The following is a 24,845-nucleotide window of genomic DNA, read 5'->3' as shown; positions in this document are numbered from 1 at the left end:
AACGATAACTCGTCATTATATCCATCAAACATAATAAAACGTCCTGTTTCAGCAATTATATCATTCGGATGTAGCGCAAAGGTAATAAAAGGTGATAGATTCGCCGGGAATTTAGAGGAGAAAGCTCAGAAATATAAAAGACAAATTGAGTTGTTGTATCAGCGAAGCGCTCTAGGTCCTGCCCTACTTTCCTGCGCGGTAGATCGTTTTGGGAAAGACGCGGCTACGATATTCTTCAAACTCTCCTTTAATAGACGGAAGTTAGTCGAGTAAGTTTGACGCCTCTATTAAAAACACGATTTTTAACCGATTTTTGTTTCCAGAAATCTAACTAACATCGAAAAAGCCATCAGGGACATATTTTTAAGCGATGCTTTTTCTAAGAAACCGATTTTTCGAAATATCCGTTTTGACTCGAAAAGTATTTTAGTAAAACAGCTGCAAGAGGGAGCTAGTGTCTATTCTGCGCCTTCCGCCGTAACTTCACCACCGCCAAGCTTCAAAAGCAACGTTAAGTCTGGCAAAATGGGTGTTGTATTGAAATCGCCGAAGAACATGACTGTTAGTCCCAGCACTACAAGTTCGAAACCGATTATAAAGGATGAACCAGAGTTTAATGAAGAAGACTTGCCTGTTATACAAGGCTCTTTTAAGATTAGTAAGACTGAAGCTGATATTACGGAAAAAAAGACTGAAGCCCCAGTTCAGAAAGTTAAAATTGAAAAGACAACTAGCGCACCTACGAAAAAAACTACATTCAAAGAGTCTTCCGTCACTAGTGCCTTATATAAAATAGCAGGAGACAAGACAAAAGTCGGCGTAACTGCAACCACTACCACAAGCACTACAACAACTAGTACTAAAACACCGGTGACAACTAAACAAGCTGCAACCACCACATCGAGTACCACCACTACATCAACAACAACAACATCAAGAAGTACGACAGTTCCGATAAAAGAATTCAAAGGAAGCCCGGAAATATACAATGATGAACCGTGGATACCAATTTTACCAAACATTCCAGTATATCCTTCAAAAACTGTACCAATCAACGATTACAATCAACCATCTCCGCCAACATACACCAGTTTTACCAATCCAGGATTGTCATATCATTTCCAAGAAGCGGAACAATTAGGCACTACTGGCATCAAAATACATCCAATACCGGTTAACAAAATACCTTTTACTAAACCATTCGTTGATCTGACTACCACTGAAACATCAAAACAGAAACAAACACCAACCGAGATAACAACCGATTTTGTTAATATCAAATATCAGGCCGAGAACGAGTATAAAAAAGATGAAGAATACGGAATTAAAAATATATCATCGATTTTTTATGATTTAGCGTCATCTTTAGATACCGAGAACATTACTATTGTTGAACATGAGGATTATGAACCTGACCTTAAAAATATTGCCGGTCAAGGTCATGTTGAAGTCGTTGAAGTCGACATGGAAGAACTATTAGGTCAAACTACTAAAATACCCCTGGTAACCTTACTTCCTGTGCGTTCGAACTCAGGAATAGGACGACCATTCAACAGAAAGCGTTTTGGGGACTCTAATAACCTGTCCGTTGAAAATCGCAGTTTCCCAAGTCATGCTGTTAAACAAACTTTGGATACTTTCGAAAAACCGAAAAACAAATCTAAAACAGTCCCTGAACCCGTAAATATAAGTAGCGCTGACAACTACCACATCATGGGAATTCTCAATTTTGCTACCGAGAGATATAACGGAGATGAACAGACCAAACAACAAGATATCGTTCGATTTCCTAAAATGGAACAAGATGTCATCAGAAATAATTCTCGGCACCCCCTTCCCGCATATCCAGCATCGAATTTTTTATCCCCAGAACAAATAAAAGAGTTATCCGAGATAAGCAAAATAAATAATAACGACACGTACTTCCAAACGCAGGCGTTAATTTCCACGAAAGCTATATCATCGTCGACCTATTCGAATGGATTGAACGTACTCACAAAAACATTTAACAAGATCCAAAATACGCCGTCAAAAAACGAGAACACCACCTACAACAAAATCAAATTAAAAACAGGTAAAAAATTCAAACGCAAAAAAACTGGTACGGTTTCATTGAAAATAAACGATTTTAGATTGTGATGAATTTAGTTTTAAATGTGGAGATGGGAAATGTTTGTCTGAATCGACGAAATGCAATCAATTAATCGATTGTCCAGATGGGAGTGACGAGAAGAATTGCAATTGTGCCGATTATTTAAAATCCCAACTTTTACTTAATAAAATTTGCGATGGTGTCGTTGATTGTTGGGATTTTTCTGATGAAAATCAATGCGGTGGGTGGTACGATATTAAATTCATAATTAATAGTGAATGTTTGTATTGATATTTTTTAGAATGGTGCACTCCAGATAAATATGTATGTAGTAACTCCAAAGTGTGTATAAATGAAGAACAAATATGTGATGGGGTTAAGGATTGTCCTCAGGGAGATGATGAACGACAATGTGTTACTATAGCAAATGATACAACATCAGCCAGTGAATTTCCATATTATTCACAAGGTATTGATTCATATCATACGGAAATAATATTTCAATAAACCACTGATCTTGTTTTAGGTTACCTTATGGTAAGAAAACACGGACAATGGGGAAAACTATGCGTGGATAACTTTCAAAATGTAGTGTCGAAATCATCAGTTGCTTGGGAAATCACAGACCTAGGAAAAGCAATTTGTAAATCGATGACTTACCAGTATGTATCATATAAAACTAAATGGCAAATGCGCCTGGCACTTATACCCAATTTTTTAACAGAAAAATGACATCCATCGAAAGCATACAAGAGAAAAACGAAGAAGGAGATAAACAAAAATATTTTGAACTCGCATATTCTACAGAAAACAGCAGCAGATCGAATTTATCTTTTAAGGAAACATATTGTCCATCAAAGAAAATCGTTAAAGTTACTTGTCAATCTTTAGAATGCGGTGCCAGGCCACAGGCGGTTAAACACATCGCAAGGTAGGTATTATAAACCTGGAAAATATTGCAAATTTGTAAATAACAGTGATTTCAGAGTTGTGGGCGGTGGTAACGCAGAATTAGGAGCTTGGCCATGGCAAGTAGCCTTATACAAAGAGGGAGAATTTCAGTGTGGAGCTACTCTACTATCAGATCGTTGGCTAGTATCAGCAGGACACTGTTTCTACCGGTAAGAACCTCATTTAATATCCAAACTACTTTATAGAATACGGAATTTGATTTAGATCACCTAATGAGCATTGGGTAGCACGACTTGGTGCCTTACGACGTGGTACCACCCTTCCCTCCCCTTACGAACAACTCAGAACCATATCTCGTATCATCGTCCATCCGGGATATTTAGATTTTGGATTTATCAACGATATATCCTTATTGGAAATGAGCAGTTCTGTTGTCTTCAGCGATTATGTCCGTCCAGTTTGTCTACCATCATCCGATCAACATCTGGATGATGGCCGAATGTGTACGGTAATAGGTTGGGGACAACTGTTTGAAGTTGGAAGGATATTTCGTAAGAGACAGGTTTAGAAATAAAATTCGAACGATTAACGGTAAATTAATATTTTAGCTGATACTCTTCAAGAAGTACAAGTTCCGGTTATATCGACAGCGGAATGCCGAAAAAGAACACTTTTCTTGCCACTGTACAAAATTACGGAGGACATGTTTTGTGCTGGATACGAACGTGGTGGTCGAGACGCTTGTTTAGGTGATAGCGGGGGTCCATTGATGTGCTCAGAACTAAATGGACGATGGACACTATATGGTAACAGTTACATCATGTTATATTAATATCCTTAGTTTCCTTTTCACGCTCAATAAATTGATTTATTATATTGAATCATTCTAGGTATAACAAGCAATGGTTATGGTTGTGCTAGGGCAAACAGACCAGGTGTGTACACTAAGGTTATCAACTACATAGACTGGATTAATTTCTACGTACACGGTGATGACTCACGATTAAAAAATATAACCAAAATATCGACTTCCTGTTCGGGTCATAGATGTCCTCTAGGTGAATGTCTTCCGGAAACTCGATTATGCAATGGATTTATTGAATGCAGCGATGCTAGTGATGAAAAAAATTGTCAGAAAACCACGTAACATGTTCTAAACGACACGAACAATGATTCTTTATTAAGGTCTACAATTAGTTGCTTATTATCATTACTATTATTTATATACTAGCATAGTAGACACCCTAAACGTTTTAGTGTCGAAAAGAAACCACCCTGTATATATATTTCGTCCGTATCTTTTTCCTCATATAAAAACAAAAAAGTTAAGGAAACAAAAAGAACATAAAGAAATAAATGTGCTTTATTTTAATTATATCACAGATACAAGCACACAAACAGCATGTAATAAAACAAAAACAATGTTTGTTATCTATTATTTTAAGACTAATGTAGCCTATTGTGTTGAGATGATGTTTAAGTTTATTAATTATAAAAGAGCCATAATAAACTATTTATTCATAAGCAATAAATAAATTCATCAAGTCAAGGACATATTTCTGATTGTCTCAAATACTGAAAGTTTGAGGAACTTCATTAAAAAAAAAGAGAATTGACCTTATCGTGTAATTAAATATTATGCCATTTGCCCAAGTTTATTGTCGTTATTTTCCTCTTGTCCTAATTCGTCTTCGCTCGCTTCATACGCTGGGTTGCACATCGCGTCTTCATAAACAGCCGGTGGCACTTCGTGAGCTTCACCATTAATGTGGAGGTCACTTTTTAAATCGACATCGGTGAAAGTACCAGGTGGAGGTATGGAATCTTTTCTGGTAATATCGACACCCTCTGATGGACGTTTCTTGATATAAAGGTGGTAGAAAGCAAAATAAACAATGCCTATGATTAAGGTTAGAATGGAGAATACTTGGAAAGTGTGGCGAATGCCGATTGGTTTGATTAAGTATCCACCGACCAAACTCCCCACTCCTTTACCTAGAATGTGTAAAGTTCAGTATTACAAGTACATGAAATAAAAATATTACCTACCAACTCCATAGTAAATTCCTCCAAGTAATCCTTGAATACTTGTGTCAGTGGTGACCGTTGATAATTTAGCGGCATAAGTAACAGCCGCGGTAAAACTTAACCCAAACGTGATACTTTCCATGGCTTCGAATATCAAACACAACCAGGGATTGTAAATTAAAGAATACCCCAGGAGTCTTATAGCGTAAAAAATAAATCCAACAAAAATAACGTTGGCGTGTCCAACTTTTTTTATAATCGGTCCTGACATCACTAACAATGGTATTCCAACAACTCCCCCAATCGTAATAGTCAAACCCATCAAGGATTTAGATCCCCCCAAATCCTCTAACAGCCAAAAGAGGAAACTCTCGATGAATCCCCATGCACAACCTTAAAATATATTGATTAATTAATTAATTGGCTAGAAAAAATTAAAATAGGTATGAAACAGTAACCCACGTTTTTAAGCATTTAATATGTGGTTTGTCATCCAAAAGGTTCAAGGCAAAATTAATAATAATCACATGGTGAAATGTTTGGACTATATGATGGATAGGGTAAATTCTTCCATCCAAGGCTTGTAATTCGTTAACGAGTCTCTAAAGTCTCTAGACACGCTTTATCCATTGCCCAGACTTCCTAGTAGTCGCATAGAGCAAGGTTTGGACTATAAGATGGATATGGTAAATTCTCCCATCCAAAGCTTGTAATTCATTAACGAGTCTCTAACGTCTCTAGACACGCTTTATCCATTGTCCAGATTTCCTAGTAGTCGCATAGATCAAGGTTTGGACTATAAGATGGGTATGGTAAATTCGCCCATCCAAGGCTTGTAATTCATTAACGAGTCTCTAAAGTCTCTAGACATGCTTTATCCATTGTCAAGACTTCCTAGTAGTCGCATAGCGCAAGATATGGACTATATGATGGACATGGAAAATTCATTGCATCCAAAGCTTGTAATTCCTTAACGAGACTCTAAAGTCTCTAGACATGTAATCATGCTCTACCCATTGTTCGGACCAGAAATATTTAAATCGCACGATGGATATGGTAAACTATAATAATCAAAACATACAATTGTAAAGGAGTCTCCAAAATCTCTAAATATACGATCATACTATCTATCCATTCCCCAGACACACTAATGCCACTGTAATTAAATTTTCATCAGTCGAATCATTATCAGTCTTTCAAACTTGTAAAAATTATGCTTTAAACAAAAAAATTAATAGAAAGAGAACAAAAACATGGATTACTTTTTCATGTACTAAATGAAAGGGCTACTTACCAAGAATGAGACATGATATAAATAAAGTTATTAATTCCAATTTTCTCAGAACTGTTAAGACGTCAGTAACAACACTTTTAGCGGATTTTTTAAATTCTAGATTAATAAATAACATCAAAATTCCACTGACAACTTTTAAACCAGCATATAAGAAGAATATTGGTCTAAAAATAAAAGTGAATAAATTAGTTTCAATGTCAGGGTTTTAACCTTGAACTAGAAAGTACCTGAAATCAGTATACCCTTTTCCTTTACTGGCAAAATCAATCATCCATCCGGATAATGGAGAACTGATCATGCCTCCAATGGTGGCATAGATTCTTTGTAAACCATAATCAGCTTTATGTTCCCGTAGGATAGCGATGACAGCACCTTCAAACATGGCGAAAGACGTTCCACTGACCATCCCAACAAAAACACGCACTAACATATACGACCAAAACGTCAGATTCATGTCCATTGCGATGGTTTTTTTGGGATTGGAGCAAATTTGCTTCCTGGGGCTAGTGAGGAGGCATCTTTGCGAGCAACTACCCAAATCAAAATGTCGAAAAGTCGAGAGGTTTGTAGGTATAGTCACGATAATGTGTTTATCTTGTATTGAGTTATCCAATGAACATTCAACCGACTTGTTGTCGATTCTATTTACAAAATATGTACGTCTATTTTCCTCAAAATCATCGTGCGATATCTCATCCAACTCTAACCGAGCTTTAAAAGGTTTAGCGCTTTGAAGATCCGATTTATGTTCTCCTAAAGTCATCATACAATCAGTTTCATTATCACTACTACAATCCAACGTGTAGAAACTTTGAGTGGGGAAATATATCACATTTTTTGACAGTTTCCTAACCGATGTCAGATACCGTTCATTGTTTTTAAACACTTTGTGATTTCTTGTATTCGATATTATTTCTCGAACGAAAAAATCCTCTTTCTCTGGCGTGTAAGAATGCGTGAAAGTGGAGTTGTCATTTAGGTCATGCATTTGAATACTGTACTGACGCGTTTTTAATACGACGTTCGTATAATTTTCATCCAAAATCGCATGACAAGCGATACCGCAAGATTCTATTTTCAACATGGAGTCAAACAAATCGCCTGTGTTCGTTGTTACAGGATCACACGGGTAATCCTGGTTAAGGGACAGCAGTAAATTTTGATCTGGGGAACAACTGAGACCGAGGACGACATCACGGGGAAAAGTAACAGTAATTCTTCCGACAGGCACGAGAAGTAACAATAAAGCGGACCCACCGCCAATGATGGAAAATAAGGAAAGCAATATCTAAAAACAAAGATAAGAATCAATCAACATGAACCAAAAGATGAGAAACTCTTTAATTTTAATATTCAGGATCCTTACTCTAAAATTTCCTATCTTATCTGCTATCATTCCAGCAACTGGGGGCATCAGAATAGCAACTACGGGTGTTACAGCCGACATTATAGCAGTTTCCTCCACATTTATGCCCAACTCACGCATATGAATAGTCAAATAAGGATACAAAACCAATATTGCTAGAAAATAATTTATAGTAAACTTCACATCATGTGGTAACATGATGATACTTACTAGATGAATGCATAAAAAATAACAATTTCAACGGCAGAAGTTCCTTCTGCTTAAAATCATTTAAAATCCGATGAAAAAACAATTTCGCGTATTTATTCATGGTCCTTTTCTGTTGCATCAATATTCCATTAAATCTGCAAAATAAAAACCAAACGATAATTATAATGGAACGACCTCAATTTGGACAATCATCATTAACGTAAACATCAAAGACGATTACATAGTTGGTGAATTCAAATTCCAAAACATTCGAAAAATTGGGCGAACAACACGTACAGAATTAATCGTAATAGTAGGGAAGGCCGGCTGGCGATCAGGCTCATTAATGATGTTTCACCAAACATTTTACAAAAGCTTTGACGAGCAAAAAAAATATTTTTCTATGCTTAAATGTAATAATGCCGTTATTAAAATGTCATACCCTGTAGATATTACAGTTAATACAAAGATCCATATTATATATATATATATATATATATATATATATATATATATATATATATATATATATATATAAAACGCTAAAATTAGCATACAAACTGTAGCTACAGGTTTAATAAATAAAGAATAATAAAGTCTAACAAGCAAGATAGAATGTCCAATTAAAGAATATTCTTATGGAAGTCTTCGCTGTGATAGACATTAACATTGGGAAAACCCATAACAATCCTGAACAACATTATTTCGTTACTCTTCATTTATATCAATCGAAATCAGAAGAACCGACAACCCGAACCATTAGTATTAGACAAATTAGTATCCTTCAGTATACATTTTCATTTATTAATAAATCAAATGTTTTTATCGAAAATACCACCGATTTAAGGATGAGATTTAATGTGCGAGAATGTATTCTATTATGATTCGTATGTTTTCAGCTAGAACCAATTATAACATTAGTGCTAAATTGTGAGAATTTCGCATTTTCCATTTTTTAAGCGAGGAATTTCAATTAACAAATACAATATTTGATGGGCACGTTTCATATTCGTTTATATGAGATGAGAACCTTTATTTCTAGGCTATAAGGATTGCGAAATTAAAAACATATATTCTTCAATCGCCGATGAATGTTAACGTATGGAAAAAAAACCCATAGGTTCTTCCTGATTACGACAACCTGATATAAACAACTTTTTATGTTACTATATTTATTCGTTTAGATGCATCCTACTTGGATAGAAAGCTTTTAATTAATACAGTTTTGTTCATTCTGCAAAAAATATACGATAATTTTTCGCATCCTTAAAATTACAATCATAAATTTCAATATTCGAATTTCCATTAAAATGTCCGTACTTAATCGAAACACGTAATTTGATGTAAATAGAAATTGTTTAAACCTCATTTCAATAGTGCAACGTCTTTTGCAAGAACCATTGTATACAGTGTCCTTTTTTAAGAACAGAATTAACTGTCATTCACAAAATATAGAGTACTTTTTATTCTGTCCTGTCACATTTGACAATGACAACAAGTTTTGAAAAACTATCCTGAATATACAATGAACAATGTTTTTTGAAATGTTTAATTAAAATCACCATTTATATAATAGAAAATATATTTGAATAGATTATACGCACAGCTAAAGTATTTGACATACATAAACAGCAGTTTACCACTGGAAGAAGAATCAAATATTTAATTGAATATTTCAAGGTTCCCTAATGACTTTTAGTAAGCGTTAATATTATTGAACTGCTTTGTATACACTGTATGAAGTATTATTTCAACATCATTTGTAATTTTATTGAAGTCAACAACGTCGCGTATTATACAAATCAACTTTTTGGAAAGTTAACTATGAAAAGATCATTTTCTCTTGTTCTTACGTCTGGTTGACTTAACGAAACGGAAATTTATATATTTAACTAAAACGTTTCAACGTCAAATATTTGTTTTAATAATTATTAGCCCGTTTTTTTTTTGGCAAAAGAAAGTCTCCTAACGATGATATTCGTAATGGTATCTCAAACAAAATTACCATTACCCAGTCATTACTGAATATTAAAAGTACTCAGATAATGATAGTTAAACCAAATTTGATATCGCAAACATAAAAATGGCATTTCGTCATAATTTCAATCATTAAAAATAATAGTTTTAAATAAAATCGTTCTCGTACGATGCACTGCAGTATTAAAGGTGAAGTTTAAACAATTTGCATTGATGTTTGATTGCATATAATAACAATAACTATGAAAATAAAATTTACTGAATGATAATACCAATAAAATATGTTATATATAATAGTAATAATATACAAATAAACATAAAAATAAGTATAATTTCAACCGATTCATAATTGAATAACAAATGTTAATTATTTGTTTCTATAATAAGGAATTGATCACTACACTTTTGGTGAAAATCATTTTCGAACCTTGAATGCAGATATTAATTACCGAAACCGTAAGTTTCGAATTAATACCCGATAATAAAAAAGTGAAATGCTTACCTTAAAGTAAAAAAGAAGTGAAGAGTTATCAGCGATGTTGATGTCGTTGAAAAAGTGTTGTGTAAAAACGAATCGCAAGATGGTCCACTGAACTAAGCGGTTAAGTATCACCGACAATCTAATTTCTGTTTAGGCTCAGCACACGACGGACAGTACGGGGGAATATTTTTCAATTTATCAGGTAATTACTAACGAGCATTGGTCACTGTTTATTTACCTTGTTTGCACATTAAATTGTTTTAAACATTTCTATCAATGTTCGACAATTTGATGGTGGATATCGTCGCTGTCGAAATACTCTTTTGTGTCGACTTTTTCATCCGACACACCTTTACTATTCAATTGTGATGACTCGCGCTTGTTTTTTTTTTCAACAAATCCACATTTATTTCTCTAATTATCCACACGCATCAAATAACATCACTAGAAAATTGCACTAAATCACCGAGATTATTCAGGAAACATGCTTTCAAGAAGAGTTTATTGATTGGTAATATAGAATTTGTTATGATTCTATAAAAAGCTCAGATAACAGAACAATAACATCAATTATATCTTCCTTTAATGAACACGTACCTTTATCACTTCTTTATATATTAATACTTTTTATGATAAATAAAAAATACTATAAATATCACTGTAAATAAAAATAGGTACACTACCTTCTTTAAAGCTTAACAGAAAAAAAATAAGAATCCCCGGAACAGAAGATTTTGATACAGAAATCGTTGTATAACGGCAAGGTAAGATTACCTAATACGAAATTTAGGATGTTTTAAGAGAGTGGTTTACAGTTTCTTTGCATCCCATATGAAATAAGTTAGATATATTTTATAGGTATTCTTGGAAACTGGTTTATGCATAATAACTCGATTGATCATACGTAAAAAAATAAGCGGAAGAACTCAAAATAAGATTAGTACAGATGTATTGATACAGTTTTATGTTAATGTGAACGGTTTCCTAACGAGAGATATAGAACAGATTAAAAGTATGTATGTTTTAGTTGTCAAAATTCTCCGTTTTCGTTTTTGTACAAGTTCATGATGCTCTTGCTAAACAGCTTTTTTATAAACCCCAAACCGGCACACTCCAACATAACCGGTTGTATATCGTTATTTTCACTTGCTCATTTTAAAAGGCGTTTTAACTTACTCAGCACAATATACATGGCATCTTTTTTCGTTCTTATTGTAATATGACGTATTGTCATGGTTAGCTCAATAACAGGAAGCAATGTAAATATTAAATGGAATTCCAAACGTAATTAGATTTATTTCTTGAATTGGCGAATGCGCCAGGTACGGGCATTCATTCCAACTACCGCCAATCGTGATTTAAAATAGAGTTAATAAGTTGATTAGAAAAAAAAAAATAAGGGAAGGATTTTGTAATCATTTATTGACTTTTTAAAATCTTAGCTATAAGTTTGTTCTCGAACAAAATAAATGAATCAATGTATAATTTATACAAACACAATATATAAAACAAAAATTCTACAAAAATATCGATAGTTTAAAATTCATAATTTTTTTTGTTATGCATTAAAATAAGATCTTTGTACTTTACATAAGTTTGTATAATAATAGATTTCACCACACTGCAAAGCACAAGGTGTTTATAAAAAATTAACTAAACATTATCTTTATATAGAGGTGAAATGCGTCACTTCTTCGCTTTGTTCTCGTTGTTGGTTAAACTAATGAAAAATAACGTAGCGATATGTTTTTTTTCGTTTCAATTAATTGAAAGAATTTGTAAGAAAACGAGACGTGAGGCGACTCATTTCACTATATTTAAATCTCTAACGTTACATTTTATTAAGTAAAAAATAATTATGTAAAAAAAAAATTAAATGGTTTTTACAATCGCTGTCATATAAATTAACTGAGTATAGTGACTACTTGACAATAAGAGTAATGTGTATAGCAACATGCTCTTATGGTAAATATACAACATCCTGGACGCCACAACACTTACAAACAAGTCTCGCATTTCTTGATTCTCTCAAATGTTCACTTTAATTAAACTAAGCACAAACGTTCTTTTCCGATCAATTGAAACCCTTAAACAGTATGATATCATTAAATTACAATATAGTCGTCTTTTTTTCTTTAAAAAGTTATTCGAACGTTGCATCGAACATGTTCAAGTCCCCAAACGAGGCGGCGCCGCCCCCATCTAACATCTGAAGCATATCGGACAGTTCGTGAGGTTGAGGCTGTGTCGGCGGTCCCGAACTACCCGATCCTGGTCCGGCTTCAGACGTTTGAGGTGTACCTTGCCAACTGGCCCATTGGTACGTCGCGGGACCCGGAGCCGGGGCCCCTGCTGATGCTGCTCGTCCACCACCGCTTAATTGAGTGTACGTGGGGCCGGGGGAACGCGGGCTCGGTTGGCCATACTGATAACCATCGGGTGCAGGTTGCGGTTGTGGTTGAGTTTGACGCAGGCTCCATGCGGCAGCTGCAGGAGTTGGACTGGTGGTACTACCTTTTCCTAATCGCGCTAAAACCGCGGCGCCTCCAGAGGTTGCTGGTGTTTGTGAGGGTGACCCGTACTGGATAGGTGATTGTGTGGGTTCATAGCTGCTATACACGTTTTGCCCGCTTCCTGGCCGTTGCTGTGTCTGTTGTGGATCAGTCATTAAGCGAGGGAATCGTTCATCTTGGCGTTCGTTGCAACCAGATGAGGAAGACATAGGGAGATAATCCCCTTGCAAATGGGTCGAGGGTATCATATGCGAATATAAACCAGCCTCGCGTCGCTGAAGACTGTAGTCTAAACCTGGCTGTTGATAACCCACTTGTTCCGGCGCTTCTGTACTATTGTCGCCACTGGAGTGTAGTGATTTAGCCGTGGTATTCGTACAAACAATGTATTCCACTTCATCAGTGTAAGGGTTTAGAAATGAAAAGGCGCTCGTCCGCAACCACACCCACTCTCGATTTTTCGCCCTGAAGCGATACATTACCGATAGCACTTGGCCTTTCAGCTTCAGAACTGGAACAAAAGACAAAAAGTGCATTTTAATAAATTTCATAACCATTTTATTAATTTTGCTTAATATTATTCAGCTCTATATACTTTTAAGGTCTTAGATTTTGTTCGATATGTACCGATGGCTACTAAATGTCTCTTTTTAAGTTTTAAAAATCACTGGGGGCCAAATCCAATCAATACTGCGAGGATCATAATTCTATGCTTTTTGACATTGAAACTAAACTTAGAAAAAAATTTCAAAATGCTCTTCGGTTTGTTCCTCTTTAATTTACGGTTTCTTTTTCCTCAAATTTCATGTTTCCATTGACAATAAAAATGTCTATCCAATAAAACAGCCAATGCACAAAATTTGAACAAAATTGACCACTACCAACACAAATTTCATTCTATAGACTGATTCGGTTAAAAGTCTCTTTTTAACCAGGGTAAATTAGATCCGCTTCGAATTTAAAACGAATTTTACATTTTTAGAAACTGCATTTAGCAATATCATCATCAATATCATCTATGAGGTTCATTGCCTGTTTTATCGAAGGACTATAGTTATAATGGTAATTAAAAGATATTTTTGATGTTAAAGCTTGATTATTTGTGGGTTTCTTTTTAATGATACTACTGAAATATCTATTCGAAAATCGTGACAAACTGAACAAGATTTGTTTACATTGGAGAAAAATAATAAAAAGGTTTAAAATCTTTCAATATAGCTGCATTCGGAATCTTTTGAATCTTATGCAGGTGTACACTGGATTTTTTTTGCATTCTTGCACTAAATGTCGACCTAGGGTTAGAAATTAGGGTCGTCCTCGAATCAGCATTAGTTTGAAGGTAACTAATACTTGATGAAAATAATAAAAATGCTAAAAATTGATTTGATTTAATTTGATTGAGAATAACTGCAATTCAATGATACACTCTATAAGAAGTTTTTAATATTTACGAGTCATATTATCAATTAAATACATTGCTGATTTGTTGAGTATAAGAAAATTAAAATTTTAGCCAACAATTTTGGTTCAACAAAGTTTTTAATGCGTATCGTTGATTTCATCTATAAACTCCAGTGCCTACAGGATAATCATTTATGTTTTATGATGAGTAGGTCTGTTCTATGATCAAATATTTTTTTACAGTTATAATGTAGCATCAACAGACAGAATGATAGATCGCTACCAATGAAGAATTGAGGAACGCCTGTGGTAGGTAATATTTTTTAATAGATCTGTTGTCGAGCTATTACAAAGAGAGAGAAAAAAGCAACTTTCATATTTAAGTCGCGTTTATCGTCTTATCTCTTCTAAACAATTGGTTATCTTAAATACCAAACAAACTGTTGAAAATAATAAAATAGTAAATGTTAATCTTCGTCGCACGTACGTGACTATGCGAATATTAAATCAGTTTTAAAAATAAATATGCATGATTTGTTACAATTATTTGTTGAAAAATCTGACGCAAATCGTCGTAGCGACGCACCTTGTTCGAAGCTGTCCTTCATGTGAGTCTGATCTTCCGGATGGAATAAATCGAAACAACTTTTGCCCAATAGTTCGGGCGGTGAGTAGCCGAGTAGTCCCATCACCCTTTGATCGACGAAAGTGAATTTTCCATCGGTAGAATGACGCGAAATGAATTCTGCGTTGCTATTGGATCCGGACATGTCGCTGGTGTTTGGTGTGGATGTAACTTGAAGCCGACCGATCGCTACGAGGCAGCAATGTGCTGAATGCATATCGTCATCCGCTTGCCTTTCCATCTGGACACCTGTGAACATATCTGATATTTCTTGGATTTAATATATAGCAAAAGAATAATTTGATATGAAAAAGACAGGGGGCTATTTTCATATTAAAATATCCGCACATACATACCTGTTGGTGGCCAATTTTTTATGTACCCTGTACAGTGAACCACGGCGTAGTTCTGACCGTCTCGACTAGGTCCTAGACTGTTCCTTTGTTTCAACCTATTCAGGTGACCAACTCCCATGCTTTCCGGTGACAGGTTCCCGATTTTCATACGGCATATAAATCCTCGTCTCGAACCCATACATAACCTCATTGAAGCTGAAATAAACGGCACAACATAGAATTTGATCGACGACCATACAATAACAAGCTACGTGAAAAAGTAATTCGTAACACGTCTTACAGTGTTTCCAAAAATGTCTTTTCCAGATTTTTTCAAATCCGAATGAATAGCTTATTCTGCAAAAAGTTAAACAACATTATGGTGGACGTCGATTTTATATTTGATGGATTAAATTCAAGAATAGTCTAGAAATAGTCAAGGCCTAAGTTATGTATTGTGTCAAGTCACTTTTTCCTAACGTAGAGTCTTCTTTTTATTATTGTTGACGTAGATGTTGCTCAAGCTTTCGATAAAGTTTGGCATGAGGCTTTAAAGCACAAGATTAAAATTCCCTGGCTAATATTCAAACGCTTTAAACTGGTCCATATTTCAGATTCAAACAAGAAGATGTCTGTCGGCTTCGTTGGTGCAGTGGTCAAGGCGACACGCCGATCCTCCTACTGTTGCGATAATCGCAGGTTCGAATCGTGGAATTCTGCTGGGGCATGGATGTACTTTATGTTTGTGATTGCAATTATAAGTGCCTTTAGGAGTAGAAAATCCGACAAGAAATAACCATCCCAGTCAAGCCAGTAACCAGGCTGGGTAAGGCCGGATGCCTTCTGGGATGGTCTCTAAGTTGGCTACTAGTCAGTTGGTAGGTTTAATGCCGAGGACCGTGGTTCGGAGTCCACGTTAAACAGTAGGTCCAGTCCAGATAAAAGGAGACTTAAAAATATTAAAGATGCCTATTATGACTTAAGGAAAATACAACCAATATGTCGCCAACTTAAATCCAGCACGAGTAGAAAAAAATTACTGGTTATTGGGTACATATTTAGCCCTGTCAGCATATAATACACTTTTACTTCACCAATAAGTCTTAAAACCAGAGTGATGGTGTTCAACTCTAGAGTTGTACCAGCCATAAGTAATAGGAATATCATACAAAGCATTGTTGATGCTTCATGAAGAAAACTGAACAAGACACTGTCAATAGCATTATCAACAAGGACTATGTTCAAAGACTTGAACAGAAGCTCCACCAACACATTAATATTGAGGTTCTCCAGCTTCCAGATAATGATGGCTTAGTCAGAACATTAAAGAGAATAAAATCATTTGATTTAGCTTGGTGGTATTATAAGTAAACGTCAGGATACATCAAAAATAGTGACATAGTTGTTAAGCCCAAAGTGTAATATATCCTAGAATAAGTACTTTGTAATTTTAAAACCGTAGTAAATTAGAATAAAAACAAATAGCTTATTAGTGTTGATTTACAAGATATATACGCTATAATAAATAAAAAAAATCGCAAGCCTAACTGCATTAGGAACTTAGGAGTAGTGTTACATAAACGTGGATTACTTTTCACGTAGCAAATACGTCTACTTACATTGGTGTCCTTCCTTTTTGACCGTTCCCGTCTTTAAATCCAATATCCTGCCGGTATTCTGAGGTTCCTGCGTCGATAACTGTTCCCTAACTTTCTCAACATCCTCCGGATGTATGTTATCGTAGATACAAGAACCGTACCAATCACTTTGGGAATAGTTCAATACAGGGGCAACGGAATCTGACACGTAAATAACTCTGCCAGTATCACAGCTAACAACAAAAAGAAATCCATCCGCTGCTTCCAAGATCAAATGTTTTAATTCTTGGTCGGTAAGAAACGATGGCTTGTAGGTACCGTCAGTACTCGTGTTTCCAGTGCCTGAAATCAAATAAATACAGTGCTGATGGTGTCATAAGACGAGATATTTGTCTGGATGAAGTCGAAACGTAATGGTGAAAAGTTCTCGACAATTAGTCAACACATATCGTTTTAGTATTTCGAACAGGTACATTTTGAATAAAAAATTTTATTGACGTTCTTAGAAGACCCTATCGGATATGCAAAACGCACTATGCATAAAAATGAACTAACAAGAACCTCGCGTTGTCTTTCTTTGTATACCGTTTCTTTATTATTAGACAGTTTTTGCATAATAATAGTAAGGCGCCACTATTTTTTTAAGTACCGTAAACATTTTTATCACTTTTAACCGTTAAAACTCGGTGGAGGTAAAAAGGCGTTAGATAAGACACATTTGCCTCTCTAACAGCGTCTGTAGACCGAAGATATCAGTAAACCATGCAAGAATAATTATTAATATTAGATTTTCTTTATAAAACAAAACAAAAATTAGGGGAATTTTAGCTTTTATCTGTTCGGCCATGCAATTTAAGCATATTTATGATGTCTGTAACTTAAAACTTACGAGAAGAAACAGTTATTATAAACTGCGAAAAGCCGCTATATCGAACTATAATTATCAGCGTTTTTCACCTTCAATATATCATATTTTCAGGAAATATACTTGATTTTTTTCAACTACCACACAAAAAACAACATATAGCCTGTTCAAAGTTATTTTGTATATACGTCATTTAAATTTGTGACATCAAAACGTCGCAATGTTGCCACATCAACTCCGAGTTTTACTTCAGTTTGGCTTTGACATACAACAAAAATTTAATCTAAATAAAATAATTGAATAAAAATGTGATCAAATATAATTTATTTTAACATCATAGTACATCTAAAAACCACAGTTAATTATACAGCCACAATAGTTTATAAGTTAAATTTATAACCTCTTATCACTATTCATTTCAATAATTTTGCATACATCTGACAACAGGTCGACTTTGACAGGCTCATTCGTTTACGCGTTCGAACTAATCAGACAGCATTGTGTCTCTTTTTAACTAGAATAAAATGAGAATGACAATGTTGTCTGATTCTGACACAAATTTAAAAATTTCGGTAGGCAATACATTAAACATCTTGATGACGTATGTACAAAAAACTTTGAATAGACTATACATTCGTTTAATTTATAAAGGGTGTCTTAAAATGTACGCAAAATTTGATGTGTTGTTAACAAAAAAATCACTTTGGCAACTGACAGTTCACTGAATGACATATAAAGCCACAATGTGTTACTGATGTTCTATAGTGTGGTAGAACTTTAAATAGAGTTAATAATCATTTGAGACAAGATGGCAGAAGTGTAAACGAAACTTTACGAATTTAGAGTAAGAATGTTATTCAAAATCCTACATCCTTTAAACTACGCTCCATGATGTATTTTAGATACTAGGGGCAATATGAACTCTAAAAATGAAACTAATCAAACTTTGTGTTTCAAATAAAAACAAATATTTGGTTCCAGACTAAATTTACTTGAGTTTTTTGTGATTTTACACTTAGCATTCTAAAACAACTATTTTTTGTGTGATATACCTTATTAAAAACCAAATATAATTCCAGATTATTTCTCCAGTGGTACACATAAAAGTATGGATACACGTTTCGCACAGTAAACACACCAATCCAATATTCTAGTTCGGAATAATTTCCACAATTAAGCAAATACTCCCTATTTAAACGAAGCGTTTATATTTAAAATAATTACAAAATGGTATTAGTTTAAAACAAATAATTCGACCTCCCATGGCATATTATACTTGCATTTCAGCCACTAACAGAAAATACAAGGTTCTATATTCAGAAAATTCGAAATCGAATAACAGAACAATGTTGTTATTAATCAAAACGTCCATACTTGTTAATTCTACCACTGTATTTAAAAAAAATTAGTTAAAAAACGACGAGGACAAACATTTATATATATACTAGATGAAACTTGAGTAACTGTTATAATAAACGAGGTAATTATAAATGAATAAAAGTTAAATATCGAATAAAATGTTCAATAACAGTTATTCAAGTCAACAAAGTACTATAAAATGATTCCAATATTGTTATTAAAAGAATCTGCACTGAAGTAGCTATGAAAATAACAAGACAAGCAAGACTGAAGTCTGCACTTTACCGTTTGTGCGCAGGTAGGCTTTTCCACCAATGGTTGTTTCGTCCACGGATGCCCTATCACGGGATAACTCCTCCTCTGCAAGGGGATACACAAAACATTTTTAGTATTGTCACAATCAATCTTGGATTAAATGAAAATTCTACCTGCGCTTTTATCGAATGGAATAAAATCGTATGAACGGTAAAAATGCCAAAATCGTGACTTCAACAAGTTCATTTTCTAAAAATTGACCAATAACGAGGTCAGATGACGATACAGTCTGTGCAACAAGAGTATGACCAGCATTCTTTCACCTTTTCAATAATTAAACGGCAAATTACAACCCCTCTAACAAGACATACCAACACAATTATAACCAATAATCACTAAATAGTTTCAATACGGTACAAAAAAAACCACCTTCACAAAAATATAAACAATGGAGACAATAAAAATCTATACGGGTATTATTTACGAATACCTAACACAACTAGTATAAAAACAGTACTATATTTGAAATAATAAAACTGATATGCGTTAAACAATACATGAAAAACAATATTTTTTTGATTTTTTACGTGTATTAATTAAACTGGTCACATCTCTTGGACAAATTGTACGTTGTGTTTTTAGTGATTTCACTAAATGAAATCAATCGAAAATATTGTCTGCAATAAAGTTTTATGCGATAATGTTGTTATATATAATGAGCCATCTGATGATTTATTTTTAAACAATTTAACCACTTGCACCCATGTTGAATCTTAAAGGTTATCTAAACTAATAGATATTTTTTCAACTTTTGCTCCAATATAATAGTACAATGTATCGTACCATCCATCAAAATTAGGTTAAACAACTAAAATTAATAAGTTTTCAAACAAGAAGTCTTGAAACAAGATGATAAAAAAATAGATAGCTCACCCTATATAATAAAATTACGATAACGATATAACCCGAATGGGTTAAGACAAATTAAAACGCGGGACAAAGATGGAAAACTCCATAAATAATGGAAGTCCCATTTTCTTAACTACTTATCGGTAGAGTGTCCATAATATTATAGCGATAAAACGTAGCAAAATTTTACGGCAGAATTTTCGAAATGTAATTGCACCAACTTTGTATTTTATGGATCGTTTAACGTTATCAACTTGAACATGAAGTAAAAATTCGTGTACGGCATGGAGGAAAAAATACACATACAATTAGTCTCTTACATGGACGTTAAAAAACTAAGATAAAAACCTAGTCGGTTTTTATTGACGTTAGCCCAGAATAAACAAGAAATTATTTATAAATACATATGAACATACCATGACCTAATTTATTAAGCAGATAAACGAACAAATAGAACTGTATTAGGTGTATTATAGTTCTTAATACGAAACAATATCTATATATCCTTTAGAATAAGATATTGATGACTTGATCAGAATTCAACTTATTTTATAAGAAACTTAATCCTATAGTCTATCCAAAGTTATTTGTACAGACGTCAGAAAATGTAAATTTGTTTTAGAATCAGACAATATTTTCCTTTTCATTTTATTCTAGTTAAAAAGAGTCATGATGCTGTCTGATAAGTACGAACGTGTAACCGAACTAGCCTGTCAAAGTCGTCCGGTTGTCAAACGCATATAAAATTGTTCAAAACAATAGTGATAAAAGATTATAAACCGGCAAACGTTATTACATTTCAAATCGCTGCTTATTATTACTCTGACTGAAAATTCCGAAGCCAGACAGAACAGATTCTGTCTCTAATCAGTGCCTTTAGACAAGAACGAGATAATGGAGCCCACCTTTTACCAGTAAAATTCGTTAGAGTTACACGGTCACTGAAATATCTCAAATAATGAAAACGATCAGCTTGATGTTAGCTCTATCAGAAATTAACTATATGAAATGTATGAAAACTGGGCAATTTTTCAATAAAAACATAATTTAATACAATTATTTCAAAGGAAACTGTTAGTCTGAAAAGTATCGAAGAGGTCTAATGAAACTTCCAGACATTGCTTTTAAAAGAATACTATTTTTAAAAGTTTATTAGATAACATTTTTGTTTCAATATTTTATTTAGATTTAGAGAATTTTGTTGTATGTCAAAGCCAAACTGAACTAAAAGTCAGAGATGATACGGCAACATTGCGACGTTTTGACGTCACAAATTTAGATGACGTATATACAAAATAACTTTGGATAGACGGTATCAAGTCATAGAACTTCATAATGGAAGCTAAGAATGTTATTTAAATGACCACAGTATAAAAGAAAAAAACTAAAAATAATATCCTACATATACGCTCGATTCAACAAACTAAGACAGAAAAATTGCAGTGAAAAATACACCACAAATATACAGGATAATTCCAGGATATTTACAAACGCGCGATAATTATTAAGCACTCTGTTTTTTCGATTGTATATTTTACCCCTTTTATTGATACAATTCATTAATGGGTAAACACGTGAATATGTGGATTTTGTTGTCCAAACTCTGTTTGCTTTGTCGAATGAAATTGAGCATTATCTGATATTATATTGTTTTGCCTATCCGGTTGTTCTTTTTTTTAAATTTAATACTGTATAAATGTTCGGAACAGAGCTTATTGCTAAATGGTAATCAGATTAAATAATTAAAGCATCAGCTACATATATCACGGCGAGTTAGCTAGTATTTCACTCGACAAAGCCTTTAACCAAAACGAATTCGAAAAGAAATGGAACTAATCCTGTAGATATGCAACCAGTGATTTGTATTTTATTGTTCTAGGCTAGTCCTACACGGAACTGATGCTGCAATTCCAATCCCAAAACTCGATATGAAGATTAAAAGTTGTAAATATACTTATAAGCGTTGGCAGTTCTAATTAAATCTTTAAAAACGTTCATGGAAATATCTAATAGAGCTATACCTTACCGAACGACAAAACTGATTAAAATAAATGTATTAAAACGGCGATAAATCGAAAATAGTAAATAAATGCAGAAGCCCCGTATTATAAAAGCGACAATGGTATGTCTGTAATGTATCGGTGGTACCGCGAGATACCAACAACCGGTAAAGCTCATCGTCTGCTGGAAAAAAAACCGAAGAACCACCTCTGGTACCTCCATCGGCGACAGCAACGGAGGTCTAGCTTGGACGCAGTTGTGGTCGTATTTACTTACTTGTGCATGGCGATGCTATCTGCCGTTAGTTATGGGCCACAGAATGGGCTACGCTAACTAGAATTAATGTCCTTATTATTTAATCCCAGTTGAAGATTTCGCTCGCAAAGATCCACCAGCACGGTCAATCTTCTTGCCTCGATAAAAACAAAAAAGGACGCGACTGTGTCTTAATAACTTTCTAACCATTCACGGCAAAAATAAAACAATATATCAGTCCTCTATTACAACAAAATTCACAACTTCATAAAAAAAACTACTAGAATACGTTGAAGTAATAAAAACACCGATTAGTTTTCCGGATATCCAAAATAAAACATTTCATTTTAACATTTTATTAAGATGATGTATTCCCCAACAAATAAAATTAATCAAGTTGGTGTAAAATTTCATAAACCATGTGTCACTTAAAATAAATAGATCATAATTAAATATAGAAAATAAATTGATTTCAACTGTAACAAAATCACAGCTGTTTTTCAATAGGATTTTTTGTGCAAGGTGGGTCATATAATTGAATGCACCTTTTTTATGGACTATCTGTTGATTTTTCTCATTATTTACTAGCGTGTTGATTATCAAAATACATTCTATCGAAAAATTATCGGGAATTGACCCATAAAACACTAAATGTTTATGATTTATACAATTTGTTTTGCATTACCCTTAGAATTGGGCCACCCATAATACACTAATGCCAACGAACAACCAACTGTCAAGGCATTTTCAATTCTCTTAGTGGACTGTCTTTAATGTCTTATATAGGAGTGTCAAAATGGTTATTTGGGTTTTGGAAACAGAAATCAGTTGGTAAGTAAGTAATAAATACATGGATACACTGTAAAATTTTTACAATAGCGATTTTTAACGATTCATAAGACGAAATTCCCTTTGTAATGCAGAATTTAAGGAAACCTGTTTATCTTTTGGTTTCATCCATAGTAAAAATTGAGATGGACTGACAGATCAGAATGTGAATAAATAAACATAAATCAACAGGTATCTTACCCTATAAATTTTACATCAACCTAATATATTTAAACTATATGACGTGTAAAAAATATTACAACAAAATTAAAACCTGACTTAACTGTACACCAGGTCGTATCTGTTAGCGAATCTTAAATATACGCTATAAGAACAAATAAACTAGAACAATATCAGTGAGCGTACGCGAAAGCATTTATTCGATATAAATATATATATAAAAAAAGAACGAACAAGGTCCAATGTGTCCACGTATTGTTTTAGTAGAGAAAAAAGTTTGCCCTATTTCAAGCAGTCACCATAAAACATCCGAATGCGTGGGCGAATCTTGTATATGGGAACAGTAAAAAGCAATGTGAATTTCAAAATAGCCACAGTCTGTTCTACTGTGCACCTTGTCTCTTTTTTTCCCTCTTCAGCAGATGTTACGATCTTCTTTTTCTTTATTCACTTCTTTAAAATATGAATACATTATTCAGTACATTGTACTGGATACTTTATTTAATATCCACTCTTTTTTGCTCTCGCAAATACGAATAGTATCATTCTAAACGTAAAATACGGCGTTGTTCAATAAGTTTCTGTTCGTTCTATTAAAAAACGCGATTTTATAGTTTGAAATTCAGTACAAATACGTCTCAATCAACATAATTTCCCCGTGGTTATTCCAAATTCTCCGATGTATGAATTTTTTTAGATGCGAAATATCACAGGGAGCAAAATCTGGCGAATAGGATGGATGTTACTGGTTGTCGCGATTTTTGAAATTGTTTTGTTGAAAAGTGTTTCTCTGACACATTCTTTATCGATTTCTGTACTCAACACACGCTTAATTAATATTTTGTTCTGAATCAGGACCAGCCAACGTTGGCTAATGACTTGTACTAAAAGTTTCTCTTTATAAATGGCGCCATTTTTTATTGAACACAAAACTATTGATCACACTATTATATAAAGTGTCTCAAGAGAAAGTTTATGTTTCTTTAGCTTACTCTATGAACTTAACGAACAAGAGGGACATGGCTATGGGAGATTTAGCCACTAGACAATTGGGAAGCTTTGGAAGTATACAAAAATCTTGTTACTATGTTATCATTCGAAACAATTTCACCACATTTGGACGTCCACTACGTTCTGCATCATCGGTGTCTCTACGACCACGTTCGAAGTCGGCAAACCAAAGATTTATTGTTGTTTCTGATGGGCGGAATCCTTATAACACTTTTCATGTCATTACTTCCCATCAAGAAGCAGTATAAAATTAAAATACGAAATTGTTTTTGATCCATTGTTTTGAAAGTAACAAAAGTAGTGTTACTCATACCTTAATAACTCACAAACTTATGAGTAGAATATCACTACTGTACTAACTGAAAAAGTGG

General features: G+C 33.9%; 3 protein-coding genes across 25 annotated transcripts in view; 1 reads left to right on the top strand and 2 right to left on the bottom strand.

The window, feature by feature from the left end:
• Nucleotides 1-4,662, top strand: part of LOC143197460 (uncharacterized) — a 342,542-nt gene extending 337,880 nt beyond the window's left edge. For 2 of the 3 annotated variants that reach the window (XM_076405965.1, XM_076405963.1), the window contains 10 exons: nt 53-269; nt 324-2,074; nt 2,133-2,333; nt 2,394-2,561; nt 2,619-2,754; nt 2,817-3,023; nt 3,070-3,213; nt 3,269-3,555; nt 3,613-3,810; nt 3,895-4,662. In XM_076405965.1, coding sequence (XP_076262080.1) covers nt 53-269; nt 324-2,074; nt 2,133-2,333; nt 2,394-2,561; nt 2,619-2,754; nt 2,817-3,023; nt 3,070-3,213; nt 3,269-3,555; nt 3,613-3,810; nt 3,895-4,151 — 3,566 coding nt within the window. In that variant the 3' untranslated portion in view covers nt 4,152-4,662. The remainder of the gene's footprint in view (nt 1-52; nt 270-323; nt 2,075-2,132; nt 2,334-2,393; nt 2,562-2,618; nt 2,755-2,816; nt 3,024-3,069; nt 3,214-3,268; nt 3,556-3,612; nt 3,811-3,894) is intronic. The other variant, XM_076405964.1, reaches the window with a different exon arrangement.
• On the bottom strand, nt 4,349-10,857 carry LOC143197463 (uncharacterized). The gene is made up of 7 exons (XM_076405968.1): nt 10,361-10,857; nt 7,903-8,036; nt 7,693-7,847; nt 6,554-7,614; nt 6,327-6,490; nt 5,054-5,425; nt 4,349-4,999 (listed from the first exon to the last, which is right to left on the bottom strand). The coding sequence occupies exons 2-7, from the start codon at nt 8,018-8,020 to the stop codon at nt 4,641-4,643; spliced, it is 2,229 nt and encodes a 742-aa protein (XP_076262083.1). The 5' UTR covers nt 8,021-8,036; nt 10,361-10,857; the 3' UTR covers nt 4,349-4,640.
• An 887-nt stretch (nt 10,858-11,744) lies between these two features.
• The window catches only part of tgo (Aryl hydrocarbon receptor nuclear translocator homolog tgo), a 49,667-nt gene continuing 36,566 nt past the window's right edge, over nt 11,745-24,845 (bottom strand). For 6 of the 21 annotated variants that reach the window (XM_076405978.1, XM_076405987.1, XM_076405980.1 and 3 more), the window contains 5 exons: nt 19,321-19,395; nt 16,833-17,153; nt 15,235-15,429; nt 14,840-15,139; nt 11,745-13,363 (listed from right to left, as the gene is read on the bottom strand). In XM_076405978.1, coding sequence (XP_076262093.1) covers nt 12,483-13,363; nt 14,840-15,139; nt 15,235-15,429; nt 16,833-17,153; nt 19,321-19,395 — 1,772 coding nt within the window. In that variant the 3' untranslated portion in view covers nt 11,745-12,482. The remainder of the gene's footprint in view (nt 13,364-14,839; nt 15,140-15,234; nt 15,430-16,832; nt 17,154-19,320; nt 19,396-24,845) is intronic. The other 15 variants (XM_076405982.1, XM_076405989.1, XM_076405975.1 and 12 more) reach the window with 3 other exon arrangements.

This window comes from Rhynchophorus ferrugineus, unplaced genomic scaffold, assembly GCF_030347505.1.
Source record: "Rhynchophorus ferrugineus isolate W39M unplaced genomic scaffold, kcgeb_rfMv2 rfM5, whole genome shotgun sequence".
NCBI classification, from domain to species: Eukaryota; Metazoa; Arthropoda; class Insecta; order Coleoptera; family Curculionidae; genus Rhynchophorus; species Rhynchophorus ferrugineus.
Note: the sequence above shows the minus strand (reverse complement) of the source record. Positions and strands in the feature narration are given on the sequence as shown.